General features: G+C 38.9%; 1 protein-coding gene across 13 annotated transcripts in view; it reads left to right on the top strand.

Annotated features, from left to right (window-relative positions):
- Window positions 1-19,888: 19,888 nt before the first annotated feature.
- Window positions 19,889-23,633, top strand: part of NARS2 (asparaginyl-tRNA synthetase 2, mitochondrial) — a 113,942-nt gene continuing 110,197 nt past the window's right edge. For 11 of the 13 annotated variants that reach the window (XM_069469156.1, XM_069469157.1, XM_069469162.1 and 8 more), the window contains exon 1: window positions 19,889-20,400. In XM_069469156.1, the coding sequence (XP_069325257.1) occupies window positions 20,260-20,400 (141 nt within the window). In that variant the 5' untranslated portion in view covers window positions 19,889-20,259. The remainder of the gene's footprint in view (window positions 20,401-23,633) is intronic. The other 2 variants (XM_069469167.1, XM_069469168.1) reach the window with 1 other exon arrangement.

Consider the following 23,633-nt stretch of genomic DNA (forward strand, 5'->3'; position numbering starts at 1 on the left):
GACATGAGGCCAAATAGCTATAACCAACTGATATTTGACAAAGCAAACAAAAACATACACTGGGGAAAGCACACCCTATTCTATCAATGCTGCTGGGAAAATTGGAGAGCCACATGCAGAAGAATGAAACCAGATCCCTGTCTCTTACCAAATATGAAAATTAACTCAAGATGGTTCAAAGGCTTAACTATAAAACCTGATACAATAAAAATTCTAAAAGAAAACCTAGGAAAAACTACTTCACGGAACTTACTTGTGCTTTCAGGGCCTAATTGGGTCCAATCATGCATATACCACTTCCATTTGGTGATGGAGTGCTCCTATGCATGTCCAACTTTATGGCTTGGTGGGTAAGGTAACACCCAGTTCATGATAGGCAACTCAGGTCAGATGGTACTTTGGTGGCCCATGGGTAAGTGTTCAGTCTCTAAGGCCCAGTAGTAGGCCAAGAGCTGTTTCTCAAAAGGAGAGTAGTTATCTAAAGAAGATAGCAGGGCTTTACTTCAAAATCCCAAGGGTATCCACTGCAATTCACCTATAGGGGCCTGCCAAAGGCTCCAAACAGCATCACTATCTGCCACTGAGCCTTCAAGCACCATTGGCTCTGCTAGACTATACAGCCCAAACAGTAGGCAGCTTGCACAGCAGCCTGGACCTGTTGCAGAGCCTTCTTTTGTTCTGGGCCCCACTAAGAACTAGCAGCTTTTCAGATCCCTGGGTAAATGGACCAGATACCCAAAAGATGAATACATTGCCTCCAAAATCCAAGGAGGCCACTATGCCTTGTGTCTCTTCTTTGGCTGTGAGAGAGGACAGATGCAACAGCTTATTCTTCATCTTCAAAAGGATATCTTGACCTGCCCCTATACCACTAGACCTCTAGAAATTTCACTGAGGCCTCTGAATTTTTGTCAAATTTATTTCCCACCCTCTGACACACAAATCTCTTACCAATAAGTCAAGAGTAGTTGCTACTTCTTGTTCACTAGATCCAATTAGTATAATGTCAGGAATGCAATGGACCAATGTGGTATCTTGAGGAAGGAAAAGTTGATCAAGATTCTTGTGAGCTAAGAAGAATATTGTGACACAGAGATGGAGAGTTCATTGTATCCTGAAGTGAGACAGTGAAGGTGTATTGCTGGTGTATTGCCAGCTGAAAGAAAACTGCTTCTAGTAGTTTTTATTAATAGGAATGGAGAAAAAAAAAGCATCTGACAAATTCAATAGCTACATACCATGTACTAAAAGATGTGTTAACTTGTTCAAACAAGGAAACCCTGTCTGATCCAGGAGTTACAATTGGAATCATCACCTGGTTAAGCTTATAAAAATCCACCATCATTCTCCAAGATTGACCCCTCTTTTGCACAGGCAAAATAGAATTGAACGGGAATGTGGTGAGAGTCTTTCAAATCCTTGATGGTGGCACTAATCTCTGCCATCACTTCAAGAATGTAGTATTACTTCTGGTTTACTATTTTCCCAGGTACAGGTAGCTCTAATAGTTTTCCTTTGGCCTTTCCAACCATTATGGCTCTCACCCCACAGGTTAAGGAACCAGTATGGGGCCTTCTGTCAGCTGCTAAGTATGTCCGTTTCAACTATGCATTCCAGAACTGGAAAAATAACCATAGGATGGGTTCAGGGACCACTAGTCCACTGTGAGACAGACCTTGGCTAGAAACCCCATTAATCACCTGACCTCCATAAGCCCATTGCTGGTGAACCACAGTGATGTTTGGGTCTCCTGGAGTTAGTGTCCCTCCAGAGCCAGTGTCCAGTAGTCCCTGAAAGGTCTGATTATTTCCTTTTCCCAATGCAGTTACTCTGAGAAAAGGCTGTGGGTTCCTTTGGGGAAGGCTGGGAGAAAGAGTAACAGTAAAAATTGTCAGTAGTGCACCAGGACCTTTCCTCCAGGGCACCTGGCCTCCCTTTCATTCATGGGGTTCCAGGTCTACCAACAGGCTCAAGTCTGGGAATTCATTGAGGGCTGTGATTCTCTGATTTTATAATTCAGATTAGACTTTTATTCATTTGACCTAGAACTTTTCTGCTTATTCAAATCAAGTAGAAAATTAGTAGGCTTCCTATCTTTCACTTCCAGATACACCGCGATCAACTAGCAATGCTACGGGTCTGCACGAGTCAGACTATGCTGATTGCTGGTTTGATTCTGCTGTCCATTATGGTAACCACTCCCACCTTGCCTTTGGTGGTTGAGTGCCACCACTTGGCCCCTGCCACCCAAGATAACTCTTTCTGTGTAGACTAGGTTTATTCCATTGTCAGATTAATCCAATTCAACATTACTTGAGCACCTACTATTGTAAGATACGTTGCTATGAACAACTTACCATGAGAGCGATTAAATACAAATTAAATACTTTTATCAGTAACAAATATTGTCAATATATGCTTATCCAGGCCTTTCTCTCCCTCACAGACTGCTCACATCCCTCTAGGCATTCCCAGAAAATTCTCAGACTTCAGACTGAGCACATGGGCCATTGATTTGCTAACACCTTCCTTTTACTTGGAGACTACTCATAATTGTTCCAAGCCTCAGTTCCCTAGATGCCATCTAAGCTCCTGACCTTTACATATTTTCTCTTTGTCACCAGGTTCTGAACTGAAACCACAAAATGGGAGATGCTATTTGCTCTGATTTTGTAACTCTGATTTTCCTCCCATCTAATACTTACTTTTCATTTGACTTTTTGCCAAGAGAAAGGTAAGAGCTCAAGGTTTCTTGAAGGGATCAGATCCTTTTGCCTTCAGAGCTCCTTTTATAATGTCAGTATTTTAAAACTATCAAACTAAACAGGGCATATTTTAAGAAAGTTTACAGATTAGGATCTTAGCAATATGTTTCAGCTAAATGTCAGAACTAGATAATGTCAACATTAATCAAAATGGCCAGCTAAGAACTGAAATGACATTGGAACTACTTGAGTCCCTAACATTCAGGAGGTAATGCTGCATTAGCAGATGTCAAAGTTAACAATGTTAGCCAACTAAACATGGAACTTCCTGAGCATATGTTGGACGTTAGCTGATCAGCATTGATATTAATCATGCTTTGAGCAGTAGACAGATAATCTATAAATACTCAGTTTACATCAAGGTAAAAAACTGATTTCATTTTCTTCTATTTCTAACGTAGCCCTGACCATATTTCTTGTTATATGTGAGATAAGTTCATTGACTACATTCCATCTACACCTTGTACTAACTTTTGTGGTTAGAATTTATTGCCATCTATTCTAATTTGTGTATCTGTCTCTGACCCACAGTAGTCTGTAAGATTCTTGAATGCAGAAATTGTGGTTTACTAATATCTGCCAGGCCTGCAATGGAGTATCAGGGACTCAGGAGTAAAAAAGTCTTGGATTTAATTCCTGGCCACAGAACTTAACTGTGTCATTATGGGTAAGTTTCTTAACTTCTCTGGGCCTCATAGTACTAACTTGTAAAACAGGGATTTTAATACCTACTAGAAGAGTTGATTAAGATTAAATGATATCATTTACTATATCATAAAGATTCTTTGGTTATAAACAGAAGGAAACTGTATCATTAAGTTGTTTGTTTTTTTTTATGTTGTTTATTCTACTATTTTATTTCTACCTTTTTTGTCTTTTTTTTTTTAAAGAAGGGCTGTTAATTTTATTTTATTTTTTTTATTTTAATTTTTTTTTATTTCATCTTATTGTTATGGGGGATACAGAATTGCAGGTTACATACGTTGTCCATGTACCGCCTTTCCCCCCAAGTCAGAGCTCCAGGCGTGTCTGATCCCCAGATAGTGCGCGTTGCACCCATCATGTAGGTATATATCCCTCCCTTCCCCACCCCCCCTTCCCGAGTCAGCACCTTCAAGCATTACCATTCCCCAAATGGTGCGCAATGCACTCATTGTGTAGGCATACACCCATTCCCTCCCCCACCCCCCACCTCAGTCTGATATCCAATTGGTGTCGTTCCCAGATGTATATTTAGGTGATGTTCAGGGAAACCAATTTTCTGGTGAGTACATGTGATGCTTGTTTTTCCATTCTTGGGATGCTTCACTTAATATAATGGGTTCCAACTCTCTCCAGGAGAACCATAGAGATGTCGTATCTTCATTATTTCTTATAGCTGAGTAATACTCCATGGTATACATATACCACAGCTTACTAATCCAATCATGTATTGATGGGCATTTGGGTTGTTTCCACATCTTTGCTATTGTGAATTGTGCTGCTATAAACATTCGGGTACATATGTCTTTGTTACAGAATGATCTTTTTTCCTTTGGGTATATGCCCAATAATGGGATTGCTGGATCGAATGGCAGGTCTACTTGAATCTGTTTAAGATACCTCCATAATGCTTTCCACAGGGGTTGCACGAGTTTGCAGTCCCACCAGCAGTGTATGAGTGTTCCTGTCTCTCCACATCCACGCCAACATGTGTTGTTTTGGGTTTTTTTGATAAAGGCCATTCTCACTGGGGTTAAGTGATATCTCATCGTGGTTTTGATTTGCATTTCTCTGATGATTAGGGATGTTGAGCATTTTTTCATATGTTTGTTAGCCATTCTTATATCTTCTTTTGAGAAGTTTCTATTCATGTCATTTGCCCACTTTTTGATAGGGTTGTTTGATTTTTTCTTGCTGATTTTCCTGAGTTCTAAATAGATTCTTGTTATCAGTCCTTTATCTGATGTGTAGTACGCAAATATTTTTTCCCATTCTGTAGGTGGTCTGTTTATTCTCGTGACTGTTTCTTTGGCTAGCGCGCGGTACTTACAAGTTGTTTGTTTACAAGCAACAGAAATAAACTTTTGCTAACTTGAGGGGAAAAAAGACATGACAACTAAACACAGAGTGTAGTTTGGGATTAAATCCTGGGTCAGAGGGAAAAATTTATATAAAGGACATTATTGGGACAATTAAGGTAATCTTAAAAATGGACTGTATATTATAAAATAGAATTAGCTTATCTTAAATTTTCTAAATTTGATCATTTTATTGTGGTTATGTAAAAGAATGTCCTTGCTTTTAGGAAATATGCAATGTAGGATTTGGAGGTAAAGGAGCATCATGCCTGAAACTCTCAAATGGCTCAGGAAAAAATTGTTTTTAAATATATAATATACACATATATGATATATGTAATATACATTTATATACAATAATGTACACATATATATAGAGACAAAGCAATAAAGTAAATATGGCAAAGTATTAATTAGTGTACCTGAGTTACGGATATGGGAATTCTTTGAACTCTTCTTATACTGGTAAAAATGATTCTCTTCCTTCTTTTCATCACCTTGCATATGACTCACAATCCCAAGAGAGAGAGATCTTTCAGTGAATTAAAACAGGGGTGAGGGATAGAGAGTTTCCAGAAGCGTTCACTATTGTATCCCTCAAAACCCAGAACAGTGCCTGGCCATCACGTGGTAGATCCTCAAAAAATAATCCTCAATGCATATTCATACTCATTTATACACATAGTAGGCACACAAGAAGCCTATGTAAGAAGTCTATGTTCCCTTACTTCCCTTTTTTTAACTCCAATTTCAAGCATTTTATCAAGCATACAGCATGTGCTCTAAAATAGTTGCTACTTTAATTGTAGCATTGGCATGGCCTACAGTAAGTGACTGCTGCTTAGCTGTGTGGGTGTGCGCATTCAGGAATCCTATCTTCTTCCTTACTAATGAGTGGATTGTCCTGGACACATGGTCTGCTTCCCAGATAGGCAATAGTTTCAAATGTCTATGACAAAATAAATGTAAGTAGAGGTGCCAAGAAAGTATAGTGACCTGACTTTAGGGTCACCACCTCTTAATGACCATGAGATTTAGGAAATAAATCTCTTCATCTCTCTAAGTCTTGGCATCCCTATTGTGATATTATGAAATATAGAAGGGGACTTCAAAAAGTTTGTGGAAAGATGGAGTTAAAAGATAAAAATATAAACTTTATTTTTCAGCATAAGCTCCACCAAGTTCAAGGCACTCTTGTAAGTGATGATACCAGCCATTTAGTCCATCCCTAAAGAACTGAGGGTTCTGGGAATTTAGCCATATCAATGCAGTCTTTTTTACATTATTAACTGAAGACAAATGGGTGCCCTTTAAAGATTTTTTAAGATTGGAAAACAAAAAGAAGTAAAAAGCAGCCAAACCAGGACTGCAAGGTGGATGCCTAATGATTTCCCATCCAAACTCTTGAAAAATTGCCCTTGTTTAATGAGCAGAATGAGCAGAAGCACTGTCATGATGGAGAAATATGCTGATAAAGCTTTCTTGGGTGTTTCTGTTAAAACTTTGGCTAACTTTTTCAAAATACTATCATAATGAGCAGATGCTGTCATTCTTTGGTGATCCAGAAGGTGAATAGGCAAAATGCTTTGGGTATCCCAGAAAGCTATTGCTATAACCTTTGTTCTTGACTAGTCTGCTTTTGCTTTGGCTGGATCACGTCCACCTCTTGGTAGCCATTGCTTTGATTGTGCTTTGTCTTCAGGATCATACCAGTGCCAAGTTTCATCTCCTGTTATGATTCCTTTAGGATCTTGATCCCACTTGTTTAAAATTTCCATTGAAAGCTCTGCTCTTGTCTGAAGCCAGTCTGGGTGCAACAGTTTTGGTATCCATCGAGTGGAAAGTTTGCTCAACTTGAATTTTTCAGTCAGGATCATGTAAGCTGAACCATTTGAGATGTCTATAGTGTTGGGTATCATTTCTGCCACTAATCATTGGTCCTCTTCAATTAGGGCACAAACAAGGTTAATATTTTTGCTTCAAACTGATGTAAATGATCTACCACTGTGGGCTTCATCTTCAACATCATCTCGTCCCTTCTTAAAATGAGTTATCCAGTTGTAAACGCTGATTTCTTTATGGCATTGTCCCCATAAACTTTTCATAAACAATCAGTACTTTCACTATTCTTCCACCCAAGCTTTACCATAAATTTGGTGTTTGTTCTTGCTTCAATTTTAGCAGAATTCATGTTGCTCTGAGAGGAGCTCTTTTCAAACTGGTGTCTCATCCTTCTTAGTGCCTCAAACTAGATCATGTTCAGACATGTTATGACAAGTTAGTAGGAATTTACTTTGGTGCAAAAAAACTTTTGAAATCCATGCATAGATTTTTCAGAATACACATTTTCCATGAACTTTTTGAAGACCCAGTATGTTTAGTCTTTGCTCCTGTTTCCAGCCATACAACTCCTAAAATCTGTGGAATGTTCAGACTTATAAGTGTCTTCTTAGATGCTAATGAGTTGACTGATGACAGGCAGGCAGGAGAGGTAACTTCAGGATGGGGGCTGGTCACCAGAAAGACCAAGGCAGGATTAGAGCATTGGGACATTCAGCCCCAAATCCCAACCTCCAGGGAGGGAAGAGGGGCTAAAGGTTGATCACCAATGACCAATGATTTAATCACTCATGCCTAGGTAATGAAGCTTCAGTAAAAAACTAAAAGAACAGGGTTTGGAGAACTTCCAGATAGTTGAACACATGGAGGTTCCTGCAGGATGATGTATCTGGGGAGGGCATGGAAGCTCTGTGCCCCTTCCCACATACCTTGCCCTATGCCTCTTTTCATCTGTATCCTTTGTAATATTCTTTATAATGAGCCAGTAAACATAAGTATTTCCCTGACTTCTGTGAGCCACTCCAGCAAATTAATCCAACCCAAGGTGGGTGTTATGGGAACCCCAATTTTTAGCCAGTAGGTCAGAAGCACAAGTAAAACAACCTGGGGCATGCAATTGGCATCTGATGTAGAGTCTGCCTTGTGGGACTGAGCCCTCAACCTGTGGGATCTGATGCTATCTCCAGGTAAATAATGTCAGGATTTAATTAAATTAGAGGATAACCAGCTTGTGTCTGCTGAAGAATCTACTGTAGCATTGATTGGTCATTGGTGGGAAGAAACCCACATACACTTCTTGGTAACCAGAGGTCACAGAAGCCTCTGTGTTGATTGTTGTGATGCGAGACCGGAGGAAAAACAGCTCATTTTTTCCTCTACATCAGCAGACTCATGTATAAAATAGAATGTTAAATAGTCCTTATATTATGGCCACTAACCCCCAAGAGAACTCCTTAATGCTGCCCAATAATCATAACATATTTCCCTAGTACATGCACTCTTCCACTCTCCTAGATAATTATTTCATGTCTTCTCTCTGCTTCAATCATTCACATCTTTCCCCATCCTCACTCTTAGCTCCATTTAATAATTCTTCCCAGAAGTTGCACACACCACTTCAGCTATTTTCTATGCACCAGAATTTAGTTACATAGTAACACGACCATACCTACTGAAGGGGAAGCTGGGAAATGTCTTTATTATGAGGGTACATGTACCCGACTATAATTCCAGGCTTCTGTTATCAAAGGGAGGAAAATCAACACTGAGAGATATTAGCATTTTTTACTGTAATGGATTTATCATATTGTTTCCTGCGGCTAGGGGCATCACGTCAAAATTGTGACCCACGGCCTCAAGTGGGCCCTACTTCTCTCTGGCAGGCAGACTATCTATCTCTAATCCATTCACACTCCCACTCTGCTAAATGATCATTTCATAATCCTTTTCCCCTTTTCAAAACTCCAACATCTACTTTGCCATTTTCTGTCTCTCTCACACACACTTTGTATTTGGGTGTGTCTGTCTGCTTGTCTGTCTCAGTAAAAGACTTTGCTTCCTATTTTATTGTGAAATAGAAGCAAATTAAAGAGGACATCTACAAGTTCCCATGACCATATATACCCACATAAACTCACCAACCTGCATGTGTGCCCATGTACTTTACCTTGTCCCTGCTACCTTAGGTAAACTGTTCAGTGTTCTCAGCTGAAGCTCGCCTTCCATTTGTACACTTGACCCCATCTCCTCTCACCGATTCAAACACAACACTCCAGGAATTTTCTTCTCTCATTCCTGCATTGAATTGTTTCCTCTCTTCTAGATCTTCCCCTTCTGGTTTCTGGTCTAGCATGTAAAAAGGTTGGAAGTCATCATTCCTGTCCTAATGTCAACAGAAAAAAAAAAAACCAAACTCTGTAAAATACCTTAAAGAGGTTTATTCTGAGCCAAATTTGTGGACCATGGCCCAGGGCCACACTGAAGAAGAATTGGGCAAGTGGGACTCACTGTGGTTGGGTTACAGTTTGGTTTTATACATTTCACGGAGATGGGAATGACATGTAAAGTTGTAAATCAATACATGGAAGGAATACGTTGGTTTGGCTCAAAAAGGTGAGACATCTCAAAGCAGGAGGAATATAGGTGGGTTTAAAGACTCTTTGGTTTGTAACTGGTTAAAGAATTGAAGCTTTGTCTAAAGGTTTGGAATGCTTTAGGTTGAGAAAGTCTGTTAATCAGAGACAAACCACCAGCCATGTACCCAGACTCAAGTAATTTGTTATATATAATAAATTGAGGACCTGCAGACTTGTCTTGCACAGCCTTAGGCCTGGTAATGAGTTACAAAGGATGTCTCCAAGAAGGGGGCATGATGAGACGTGCCTGACCTCCATTCCCATGGCCTGCAACTCAGCTTCAGGGCATCCCCTTGGCCAAGAGGGGGTCCATTCAGTCAGCTGGTTGTGGGGAGCTTAAGATTTTATTTTAGTGCATACTCAAAACAATAAAAAAATTAAACAAACTGAAAGTCAACAACTTTTCTTAGATCCATCAGAGAATTGAAGTCACAGAGCAAACTGCTGCCATGAAAATTGGAGAGACAAATGGGTAAATATAGAGAATCACAACTTACCTGAAGCCCAGGAAAAGAAAAGTCTGCAGGAACAACTGCTGGGGTAAGAAAAACCTAAATGGTAATGGATGAATCGTTGGAGACTGAGTGTGGGCAAGTTTGGAAGTTAAAACTCCAAGGAGGGTCAGTCTTACTGGATTTTACACCCACTTTTGTGAGTTTTACCTCCAGGAACCTTACCAGGTTCTCAGGGTGAAGATCAGAGAAAAGTGCCCTCATGCTTCTGGCAAGGGGAGGAGAAAAGTCATCATTTCAAAATATGCCCAAAGCATTCTGGCCTTCTCAATCAGGCCTGCTCTCAAAAGAAACTATTTTACCACAGCCTAACTGACACAGGAAAAGGAAAAGACCCAACTCCAGCCCCTTCTTGCCGACTAAGGCGGGGAAAAAACTAAGAAGCAGTTGATGAAAGGCTCAGCCCAGCGGCATAGGCTCCCCAAAAGACTGAGACCTAATCACAGGTCTGTAGAATGCTTCCTCTCTCCCGAAACCTTACTACTATATCAATAAAGCTTCTGTATAATGATATACAGAAAGGACTTCATGTCTCGGACTTTATTTAAGAAGTCTCTAGGGAAACCCAAAGAAAACAGGAGAGACAAAAACAGGGACACCAGAGGAAAGTTTAACCTCTGACACATACAGCTACAGCAAACAATAAACACAGCCTAACTTCTAGCCAAACATAAAACCTCACACTAAAGCTATATTTACCTCAGTTCCTTTTATCTACTATATTATGTCCAACTTTCAACAAAAAAATTACAAGATAAACTAAAAAGCAAAAAACAGTTTGAAGAGACAGAGCAAGCATCAGAACCAAGTTCAGATATGGCAGAGATGTTGGAACTGTCAGACTGGGAATTTAAAATAACTATGATTAATATGCTAAAGACTCTATATTTACCCATTTGTCTCTCCAATTTTCATGGCAGCAGTGTGCTCTGTGAACACTGTCTCCAATTTCTTTCCTCCCATTATTTTAAAGACAGGGTCTTGCTCAGGCTACAGTGCCTAGCGTACAGTGGTTCATAGCTCACCGAAGCCTCAAACTCCTGGGCTTGAGCAATTCTCCTGCCTCATCCTCCTGAGTAGCTGGGACTACAGGCATGCTGCCACCATGCCAGGCTAATTTTTCTATTTTTTGTAGAGATAGGGGTCTCAGTCTTGCTCAGGCTGGTCTCACAAACTCTTGAGCTCAAGCAATCCTTCCCACCTTGGCCTCCCAGAGGGTTAGGATTACAAGCATGAACCACTGCACCAAGCCCCATTCTTTTTTTAAAAAAAACCTTTTTATTATTGAAAATTTCAAACATAAAAATAGAATAGTACAATGAATCACCATGTATGTATTATCCAACCTCAATATTTTTCAACATTTTCCCAGTCCTATTTCATCTATTCCATTCTACTGTTTTATTTTTTCTGAAATATTTAAAACAAAATTCCAGACATCACATTTGACCCATAAATTCTTCAAGATTATATCTTTAAAAGCTAAATAATTATTACACGTAATCATAATGTCATATCATATCTAATAAAATTAATAACAATTCCTTAATGTCAACTAATATCAGGAATTAAAGGGCTATCACTACATATCCTACCAACACTAAAAGAACAATATAAACAACTTTCTGCCAATAATTTAGCAGCTTAGATGAAATAAACAAATTTCTTAAAACATACAACTTACAAAAACTGACAGAAAAAGAAATAGAAAATCTGCACAATACCATATTTATTAAACATTAAATTTGTAATTTAAAATCTTCTCATGAAGAGAGCTCCAGGCCCACATGGCCACAGTAGTGAATTCTAATCTTCTAATAGTGAATTATATTCAAACATTTAAAAAAGAAATAATACCAATCTTATACAAACCCTCAAAAATAATACCCTGTGCCTGTTGAAATTTCTCTATGTCTCTAAAAAAACACATCTTTTCCCCGCTGACTTGTCTAAATAAGGATCTATACATTGCATTTGGTTGCTATGTCTTTTAATTTTCCTTTAATCTATAATGTCCCCTCTCCTTTTTTAATGCCTTTAATTATTGAATAAACTGGTTCATTTGTCCTATAAAACTTCATATATTATGGATTAGGTTTATTTCTTCCTCAAGGTATTACTTAATTTGGTCCTTTAACTCCCATATTGTCTGTAAATTGCTATTTGATCTAGAGCAAGAGTTGGCAAACTGTGGCCAGCAGGCTAATTCTAGCCTATTGCCTGTTTAAGTCCTAAAAGCTAAGAATGGTCACATTTAAAATTTTTTTCCCATATGTCTTCTCTCTTCTTTTTTAATATTTTTAAATTGACAAATAAAAATTGTATATATTCGTGGTACACAACATCTTTTGACAAATGCATGCATAAATAGTGAAATGATTATATCAAGGTAGCATATTTAATAATTAGCATATCTATCACCTCACATATGTATCATTTTTTTTGTGGACAGAACATGTAAATCTACTCTCTTGACCATTTTCAGATATACAATACATTATTATTAACTATAGTCACCATGTTATACAATAGATCACCGGAGCTTATTCTTCCTAACTGAAACTTTGTATCCTATAACAAACATCTACCCATTCTCCACCCCAAGCCCCTAGAAACCACCATTCTGTTCTGTTTCTATGAGTTTGACCTTTTTTAGATTCCACATTTAAGTAAGATCATGCAGTATTTGCCTTTCTGCATCTTGCTTTTTTCACTTAGCATAATGTCTTCTGGGTTCATCTGTGTTGTCACAAATGACAGGATTTCCTTCTTTTTAAAGGCTGAATAGTATTTCATTGTGTATATGTACCACATTTTCTTTATCCATTGATGGACACTTACATTGATTCCATATCTTGGCTACTGTAAATAATGCTGCAATGAACATGGGAGTGCAGACATTTCTTTCACATACTGATTTCATTTCCTTTGGATACCATTAACAGGATGGGTAAATAAATTGGGTTGTAATCATAAAATGAGATACTATATGGCATCAAAAATGAACAAACTATAGCTACAGGCAATGACATAGCTGAGTTTTATGAAAATAATATTGAGTAAAAGAAATTGTACACAAAATAATACACACTGTGTGCTTCTATTAATATAAAGTTCAAAAACAGGCAAAACTAAATTATAATGTCTAGACTACATACTTAGGTGGTCAACTATAAAGAAAAGCAAGGAAATGGTTACCTAAAAGCTCAGGAGAGTAGCAACCATTAGGGGTAAAATAGCTGTGATTGCAAAAGGGAAGGAAAGTTTCTGGGGCTAGAGGTGCAGCACTGATAGAGTTCTTTTCCTTGACTTGGATGGTGATTACACAAATATTCATTTTATAAATATTCATTAATTATACATTTATGTTTTATGCACTTTTCTGTTATGTGTCATAATATAAACATTTTTTAAAATTGCTATTATCCTTAGCAGTGAAAGCCCAGGCAATTATTATATGCCAAATTATCCCAAGTAATAAGGTATAAAATTGGTGTTTCACACATTAACCTGTTTGCAGAGGATGTTACAATTTACTTTTAACCCCACTTCAGCAAATGCAAATATTTACCAAAGAACCAGCCAATTAACAAGTATTAAACTCCAGAATTAATTGCACAAAATCACAATTTGTAGCAATCCATCCAGTGGCAGGCTTTGCCCAATAGCTGCTAAACTTAAATTTTAAAGAGTGATTAAAACCTTGGGGACTTCTGGGAGTATGTTTTCTTTAATGTGCAATGTGGTCACAGAGAATTATAGAAATGTATTTTCTATAATTTCTAGTCCTTTGTCAAATACATAAGAAGTACCATGATTAGTAAAACTACAGTGGGCAAGATTAAGATCTCAAAATAGGAGGTGAGGAAAGTGATTGGACACATAAAATGACACAAAAGATATTTTTAAAATAAATTCTTGATCTTAATTTGATCTTATTTCCCTGGGGTGTAGAACACTGTGTGGGTTGGTAACAAGGTCACAGCTGCACCACTGGGTCCAACTGGTGTCATGATGCTGCTGCCCCTTAGATGGATGTGCTGGGACGTTGGTGAGGCCCCAAAGATGTTGAGATGCAGGAGCTTTGGGGCCTCTGGGCAGGATATACTCTGATAGTGGCTCATCTCTCAAAATGGTGCCATGCTACAACAGCCTGGAACCTGGGGAGTGGGGGTAATCCAATGTGAATTCCCTCCCTGGAATTATGCAGTCACAAGGACTCCAGGCAGCTCCCTATACTGGCTCAGGGCCTGTGAGGGATGTGGACCTCACTTTTAGTTAGGATTTCAGGCGTCCGTGGCATGCATGTGGACTGCTGGAGATCTACCACTTGCCTTTTCCCCACAATAGGGAGGTCCTCTTGGTTCCAAGCCAATCCTGGCCAGCTGCTTTGCTTCCCTGTCTATGTTGCCATGCCTCAGAGGGCCTTTGCTACTTCCTTACTGAATTCCAGTCTTCTCAGACAGTCTGTTTGACATGTGGTTATCTATTTGTTGTTTGACTGGAGGTGAGTGCTGTATGCCTCTAATCAGCCATCTTGATGACATCTCTATTGCACTATTCTTATAATCAAAGTCAGATCCAATTTTGTAAGACCTGAAGCTTACATAATTTAGGAGGTTCTCTTTAAGAAAAAGAATACAAAATTACAAATATTAAAATAAACATTTATTGTACAGACCTGAAGGTAACATTAAGGATGTTTCTCTTCTGTTCCTCAGGGCACTTCAGGGAGCTCCACCGGCCAGAGAGAGGTTGGCAGGTATGCTACAGAAGACATGTCCTCATTATGTTGTAGGGGGAGCCATCCAAGGGTTATTTAATTAGTGGAATAATAATGAATCGGGTAAGAGCATGAACTCTGCAACCAGATTGCCAGGGTAACTTGGTACAAGCCATGAGACCTCTCTGAGCTTCAGTTCCTCCTTTATAAACTGGGGAGGATACTACTAACTCTATTTCAGAGGGCTAGTGTGATGATTAAATGAGTTAATATGTGAAGAGTTCCTGGTGCATAGTAAACTTTCTAAAATACGGTAATAGAGTTAACCCTTGAACAACATGGAAGTAAGTTATGCCAACCCACTGTGCAGTCAAAAAATCATGTGTAACTTTTGAGTCCCCTCAAAACTTAACTACTAATAGCCTACTGTTGACCAGAGGCTTTACTTAATAACATAAAGTTGACCAGAAACTTTACTTAATAATGTATAAAAATAACAATAACATAAACAATTAACATATATTTTGTATGTTTTATATTTATGCATATCACATACTATATTCTTATAATACAGTAAGCTAGGGAAAAGAAAATGTTAAGAAAATCATAAGGAAGAAAAAATATATTTACTGTTCATTAAGCAGAATGAGATCATCATAAAGGTCTTTACCCTTGTCATCTTCATGTTAAGTAGTCAGAGGATGAGAAGGAGAGGGCTTGAGGAGGGCTTGGGCTTGCTGTCTCAGGAGTGGCAAAGCTGAAAGAGTTACAGGAGGTGGAAGGGGAGGCAGGAGAGGCAGGCACATTCAGTGTAATTTTATGCAAATACATCATAATTTCTGTCTGATGTTTTTGCTTTTCCATTTCTCTAAAAATGTCTTTATATGGCACTAATTCCTCCACCATTTGCTTTCGTTTCAGTGCCCATATTGCAGGAGATTCTACGTCATAAAAGAAGTCAAAAGTAGTCTTGAATAATCAAACCCTTCTGCCAGATTATCCAATGTCAATTTATTTTTGGCACTGCCTCTTCTACATCTTCATCTTCATTGTCTAGCACTGGTTCAGAAGCACTCATTTTCATCAAGTTGTCTTCTGTTAATTCCTCTGGTGTGATGTCTATTAGGTTTTGAATTTATCCAAGATCTGCATTTTGAAAGCCTTCTCTTCTTGCCATGTTCACAGTCTCTTTCATGATTTCCTTGATTGGCTCTGTCGTAAATCTGGTAAAGTCATGCATAACATCTGGACACAGTTTTCTCCAGCAGGAATTTATTGTTTCAGGCTTGATGGCTTTCACAGCTTTTTCTGTATCAATGATGGCATCTTCAATGGCGTAATCCTTGCAGACATTCATGATGTTCTCTCTATGAGAATTCTCTTCCATAGCATTGACAGTTCTTTCCACAGAGTACTGTGTGTAACAATCGTTAAAAGTCCTTATGGCCTCCTGATCTAGAGGCTGAATTAGAGATGTGTTTGGGGGCAAGTAGACTACTTCAATGCCTTTGGTGTTGAACTCATGCAGTTTCGGGTGGGCAGGGGCATTATTCAATATCAAAAGAACATTGAAAGGCAGTCCCTTACTGGCAAGGTACTTCCTTACTTCAGGGACAAAGCATTGATGCAGAAAAAGGGTTATTATTTAGGCCTTCTTGTCGTACAACCGTAAGACTGGCAGCTGGCATTTATCTTTTCCCTTCAAGGCTCAGGGGTTAGCAGCTTTGTAGATAAGTCCATCATAACCCTGACTTCATTTGTAAGGAACAGTAGCATTAGCCTGTCCCTCCATGCCCTAAATCCTGGTGTTTGTTTTTCTTCCCTACTAATAAATGTCTTTTGTGGCATTTTTTTCCCCCCAGAATAGGGCATCTACAATCAAAATCTGTTCAGTCAGATATTCTTTCTCCTCAATGATTTTCTTAATGGCATCTGGGTACTTTGCTGCTGCCTCCTAATATCTTGACATTTTTTAAATCAAAACTCTTTCTAATACAATCAAACTATTCTTTGCTGTCATTAAATTCTCTAGCTTTAGATCCTGCACCTTCCTTTTGCTTTAAGTTGTCATATAATGACTTTGCTTTTTATTGGTTCACATTAGAAAGGCATACAAGTATGCCTTTCTTACAGCAATCTTGTACCCACATAAAAGCTGCATTTTCAATATGAGGGAACGATGTATTTCACAAAAAGTACAAGATTTTTGTGCCTGCTGACATAGCTATAGTGATGACTTCATGAGTTTCCTTTTCTTCTTCTTCTTCTTCTTTTTTTTTTTTTTTTTACAATGGTTCTTATGCTGGATTCATTTATCTTTAAATGGTGAGCAACTGCAGCTGCAGACCTCAATCTACAGTATATATCAAGCAATTCAATTTTTTCTTATAATTCCATGACTTTTCTCTGCTTCTTGGGAATACTTCCAGCATCACTAGTGGCACTTCGTACAGGTCCCATAGTGTTATTCAAGGTTTACGGTATTGCACTTAATATGATGACAAATATGTGAGAACTGCCAGAGATAACTTTTTACTTCACTATGCAATTTACTAGAGAGATGAACTGCTTACTTAGAGATGATTAGTATCACATGGTGTTTTAAGCGTATACTTGCAACACTTGAGTTTACTGCAACAGCAACAGCAGGGTGCTACAACATTATTATATAGTACAGTATATGTTATAATTAATTTTATGTAGTTATGACTTAATATTGCATCTTTACATTTGTTTACATTCCTCTTGACTGTGAATGATGCCAGGTTTGGCCTGTAAGTGTCTGTGTGTATAAATCTTGATAAATTTTAACTTTTTATAATAGATTTATATATATTTTATGATAATACATGATAAAATGGATTAGTATCTACATATATATTATGTATTCATGATATCTTTTTCTTAATTTTTTTGATATTTTTATGCTACACAGTTTGTAAGTTTTTTGAAATTGTTGCAAATCTCAAAAAAAATTCTCCAATATATTTATTGAAAAAAATCCCTGTGTAAATGGACCTGTACAGTTCACATCTGTGTTGTTCAAGGCCAACTCTATACTCATGTTTAAAACATCACTCTGGCTACCATCTGGAAGGTGATGAAGCTAAAAGGGGAGGTGTCGAGCAACATTGAAAATAAAAATAAACAAGATGATATGATTTGATATAGCACAAGATACAGAGGATAGTTTGAATCAGCACCAGAAGCATAAATGCTATAGTCAACTTTCAGTTATATCCATTTTAAATTAACCATTGCTAATTTCAATTTCAATCACTGTTTCAATCACAATTTCAATTTCAATACCACTGGACAGTAGTCCCTTGGTTAGAAAATAATTAACTCTTTGGATTAAGTAGTAAGGGAGAGGGTAAGGAAAGTCAGGATCCCTACTCTCCAGGACTCAGATTCCAGTTTTTAAGATGTACATTGTTAGATGGGGTATAGGGTTTGGGAGAGTAAGAAGGTAGCTTTGTCCATTTTGTGTTGCTGTTAAAAAATACCTGAGACTGGGTAATTTATAAAGAAAAAAGGTTTATTTAGCTTACTGTTCTGCAAGCTGAAAAGTTCAAGGGCATGGCCTTGGCTTCTGCCCAGGGCTTTTGTGTTGAGTGATAGCATGGCAGACAAAGTTAAAGAGGATGGACACGTGAAAAGAGGGGAAAACCTGAGGGGTGTCCTAGATGTATAACAACCCATTCTGGCAGGAACTAATCCATTCCCAAAAGAACTAATCCAGTCTCACAGGTGTGAGAACTCACTCACTACTGTGAGAATAGCACTAAGCCAATCATGAGGGATCTGACCCCATAACAAACACCTGCCATGAGACTCTACCTCTTAACACCATCACATTGGGGATCAAATTTCAACATGAGTTTTTGTGGGGACAAAGAAACCATAGCAAAAGACAAGAAAAATACCCGGGGCAGGAAATGAGCCAACTGGTTACCGCTTTGGATCTTGCAGGGTAGGCACAGACAAAGAAGAGATTTGCACTGGAATAAACATCATTGCTGTGTACCCCAGACTATATTATTCCCCAGATTTTAAAATCAATTCATTGAAGGCATACTTATTTTTTTAAAGGTCTAAAACTACATAATTCTGAAGACATTTGGTGGCAAGTTTTGTTTTTCCTTTTTTAAGATTCAAGAAGTGCCCAAGTATTTTCATAGGAGATATTTTCTAGTCTGTCTTGAGAACAGTTTTACAATTCTTCCAGGCCATTTGCCCTCCTGGCCACCTTTCCTGCCCACCTTCTGGCAGGAAATTTTCTTCCATCCCTACCTGGCAAAATTCTGATCCTCCTCAAAAACTCAGCTTAATTATCTTTTTCTGCAGACTACCACTCCACATGGCTTGTACATCTATATGTGTACTTACCGGTTTATATTGCAATGATCTCTCTATTTTTTTTTTTTTTTTGCCAGTCTCCATCTCTAGAGCATGAGCTCCTTGATGGAAGGTACCATGATTTCATTTTCTACCTTGGGACACTATCTAGCATAATAGTTTAGTGCATAGAGCCAGCACTTCTGGGTTTAAATCTCACTCTTTTATAGAATGTGTATCCTTAAATAGGTCATTTAACCATTCTGTGCCTAAATTCTCTTATCTGTAAAATAGGCATAATAACAGTGACAACTTTAAGTAACCAGCCCTCATTTCTATCTTTTATTTTTTAGATAGAAACCTTTTCATGACTGTCACTGAGTTATAGAAAAGAAAAAAAAATTTTTTTTGAAATAAATTTAAAAGGTAGCCTAATATCTAAAAGGGGCATTGTTTCCAGGTCAAACAAATAACTGTTTTGGGGGGAAAAAGAGAGAGAGACTTGAAGATTTTGACAGGTAACTCTTGGCATTCCTCCAAGTCTCTCTGCAGCATCTTCACACCATCATGCCTCCTGTGACTCTCGTATTCAGGGTCTCGTGTCAGAGGAAGACCTGCTCCAGGAAGCCACCTCTGGCATCCCACATTCACGTTCTGTAAGGCAATTGTCTGTTTAGATGTCTGATGCCACAACTGTGACTTGAGCAGGGACTATGCCTGGTTTTTCTCTGTGCTCAGAACTCAGGAACGACTAATACCATACTCAGGTTAATCTTGTCAACAATTTAAGTGTCTCCAGGATGTTCTCCCTCTGCATCAGTCACTCCTTGCCTCTCAGGGTTCCTTAGCCTCACCTGAAAGATTTAGAAATGAGGACCCTGAGACCCCCCGTACCCCACCTGCGCTTCCTGGTTTCTTTAGCGATAAGCCCCGCCCCTCCCTCTGGCCTCGCCCCTCCCTCCGGTCCCGCCTCCTTAGACGGGGCGAAAAGTACGCATGCTCTCTCTTAACCTCCGTAGCGTGATGACATAAGCGGCGTTGGCGTGGTGACGTAGGGGCGGTGGCTGCGCGCGTTGCGGCCCGGGGTCGAATCGCAGGTTTAGAATTATCGCGGGGCGGTGAGGCGTCTGTGCTGCCTTGGAGCGTGTTTTCTGTGGCTCTTGCCGAGTTCTCTGTCTCCATTCTGCTCTGTTGGGAAGAAGAGAGGTTCTGTGGGGACAGCTGGGAGCCCCGAAGGAGAAAGAGCAGCCGGGGGGCTCCGTAGCGCCTGAAGGCAGGGCTGCGACCGAGAAGAGGGGAGCTGCTGAGAAGGGTGGGCCCCTGCAGGCAGGGTCCGAGCCGCTGACATCAGGGCTGGTCCCGCGGAGGGCCTGGGGCAGCTGCGCGATGCTCACGGCCCGGTACCTTCTCCGAGCCCTGCGCTTCTGTTCCTCTGCTCCCTGCCCGAGGCACAAACCTTCAGCCAAACTGAGCGTGCGAGACGCTCTCAGGGCCCAGAACCCGAGTGGGGAGCGCGTTAAGGTCCAGGTTGGTGTATGGGAAGGGGGTAGATTTTTTCTTTTAGGGACTTAGCACATCCACATGTAGCTTTACTTTGTACCCTCTGGTCAGACAGAACTACCAGCAGGGAGAAGTTAGAAAGTGTAGACATTGCACCGCACTATCTCATTTCCTTGGGTAGCATTACTTTTCGCAAAACTGTTCCGATGATTATAAAGTGCTGGAACTTTGCTTTCATGATACCAGGGCATTACCTGTAAACTTGTTCATCATACAAAAAATGTAAACGAACAAGCCCGTTTTCTCTACTTTTATCCTTTGTAAAGCATATCCACAGTTATTAACTGCTTGTCTTGAGCTAGCTCCTTGAGAGGAGAAAGCATGTCTTACCTATCTTGGTATTTACGCATGGGTGAAGGTAAATACTTGTTCGACTAAACCGTGCGTTTTATTCCACTTGTAGGCGCCTCAATTCCTAAAATGGGGCTTTGTGTGTAATTTATGTTTAATGAATGAGGAGAAAGAGATCTGGAGTCAAGCTGCCTAGGTCTAAATCTCTACCACTTAGTAGCTCGTTAATTATGGACATGTTGTTTGTGTGTTCTAAGCCTCAGTTTCCTCTTATGAAAATAGAGATAATAGTTTCTACTTCATGGAGTTGTGAAAATTAAATGAGATAATGAGCATGAGATATTTAGAATAGTGGCCCACATTCTATAAATGTTAGCTGCTAGTATTTCTCTGCTAGTAGTATTTGTAGCAGCTCCATATAGAAGATTCCCCTTTCAAGGAGCAGGTTAAGCAAGGTGGTTTGGTTGTTCCTCATTAGATTGCTGAAACACATGGATGCAGTTATTTTTGTTGTCCTCACACATTGTTGCTTTTTAGGAGTACGACCATTGTGCCCCTCTTTGCATTTTGGGTTTATATATATGTGTGTGTGTGATATATGTCTATATCTATCTATCCATATCTATATGTGTGTGTGAGTTTGCGTGTGCACACACACATACACACACATATATATGTACATATTTTTTTGTAAATACAGAGTCTCCCTCTCTTGCCCAGACTGGAGTTCAGTGGTACGATCATAGCTCACTGCAGTCCCGAAGTCCTAGGCTCAAGTGATCCTCCTGCCTCAGCCTCCTGATTAACTAGAACTACAGACTAGTGCTGCCATGCCCAGCTCTTTGTTTTTGTTGTTGTTATTTTTTTTTTTAGAGACAGGGTCTCACTGTGTTGCCCAGGCTGGTCTTAAACTCCTGGTCTCAGGCAATCCTGCCTAGGCGTCCCAAAGTTCTGAGATTACAGGTGTGAGCCGCTGGGCCCATCAAGGGTTTCATATTCTTTCCATAATCCATATCAAAACCTTTTGTTGCATGGACCTATTAATTGGGCATGCATTTATTAATACCTTCTGTGTGCTAGTTAAGAGAGAATTTGAAGATGAAAACAGAACCTGCTGCCCAGGTTAGAGGCTTTTTCTTTAGTCCTGTGCAGTCTAATATGGTAGGTACCAGCTAGTTGTGACTCTGAACACTTGAAATTTGACTAGTTCAAATTGAGATGTGTTGTAAGTATAAAATACATACCAATTTTGAAGAACAAAAAAGAATGGAAAATAATCTCATTAATATACTTTTATATTGATTATATGCTGAGAATATTTTGGGCATAATGGGTTAAATATTAATTTCACTTGCTTGTTTTTACTTTTAATGTGGCTACTAGAAAAATTTAAAATTACATATGTGGCTCACGTATTTCTGTTGGCCAGCCCTGGTCTAATGGTTAAAACAAATAGTTACAGCAGTGTGATAATTAGTAGTGGTGTGTATAAGTAAAGAGCTTTGAGAAAACAGAAATTCCTTAACTGTGTGAGGAGATCAAGGAAGATTTCTTGCATGAGATGAAATTTCAGCTGAGTCCTGAAGGATGTGTTACCCTTCAGAGACAGAGGAACCGGGGATGGGTAGAAGTAGCATCCCAGAAAAGCTTGTTAAGAGCAAGAACTTTGAAGTAAGAACTGCGTTTGAATCCCACCTCCACTACTCTGTAACTGTGAACCTGGACTATTTAGAGAGGTTATTCTAATGTCTCTAAATATATTTCTTCATCTCTAAAATGTAATAACCTCTTCACTACGTTCTTATGATTATTAAGTAGCATAATATTTATAAAGAGCTTAAAAGCAAGTTAAAAACTGCTCAAGAAATGTTAACTTTTACTAATAAGTAAATGTAAGAAAGTGGTGCTTTGGAAATCACTGCTGATCGAGCATGACCAAACAGCAGATACTTGCCAGGCAGCATGGTAAGATGAAACCAGAAAGATGAGCATGCTCCACATTATGAAGGGTCTTGTACAGGAGGCTGAGGCAATTTACACCTTATTCAAGGTAGCCCAGGGGAAAGGTCAAGGGCTTTTTAGTCAAATAGACTCGGGTTGAAATTCAAACTCCACCCTTTACCACAAGTGTGACCCTCAGGAAGTTATGTAACTTTTCTGAGCCTCAGTTTCCTCACTTTTTTATATGGGGATAATCCATAGAGCTGTTGTGAGATGAAACAGTTTATGAAGGTGGTAAAACATTTGTTACATAGATGTTTAATACATGGTAAATAATCTTTCACTGAAAAACATTTATGGATTACTATGTTGAGATTACTGTTTAAGATTATTATGTACCTGGCAGTACATTTGAAAGCAAGTAAAGCATGATTCTTTCACTCAATGCATTATGGGTTGCAAATAAGTGATAGAAGGACTTTTAATAATAGGTGGGGACACAAGGAAAATAAGGAAAACATCCTACAGTGTTTCTAAGTAGGATCATCACTTGCTTTCCCCCCCCCCAGCATGTTTAATGGTGAATGCCTGTCTGCTCATTTGCTTTGTACTTGTGGGACACTGTAATTCAGTGTCTGCTAGAAAAACATTATTTTCTGTTAACTAATGTGCTAGTGAAATTTAAGTTGGGTGTATCTGAGAGAGATGCTTTTAGTGTTACTGGTCTACTTGAAAACATCTCAATTGTACTTGCATGCACCTAACCTTTAAATTCAGTCTGTCTTTGAAAGTTCATGTGTCACTTAATATGGGTTCATAAAGAGAAATTTTTTGAGAGCTTTTCTAGTATGCTACTTTGTAAAAGGAAAAAATCCCATAAAGATATTTCCATTCTTTAAGTACATAATTTCCCTTCTGGGAATTTGATATAAAAAGGAGAAAGGCATCAAGATAATGCCCAGTTATTT

The sequence above is a fragment of the Eulemur rufifrons genome, chromosome 6 (genome assembly GCF_041146395.1).
Source record: "Eulemur rufifrons isolate Redbay chromosome 6, OSU_ERuf_1, whole genome shotgun sequence".
Taxonomy (NCBI): domain Eukaryota; kingdom Metazoa; phylum Chordata; class Mammalia; order Primates; family Lemuridae; genus Eulemur; species Eulemur rufifrons.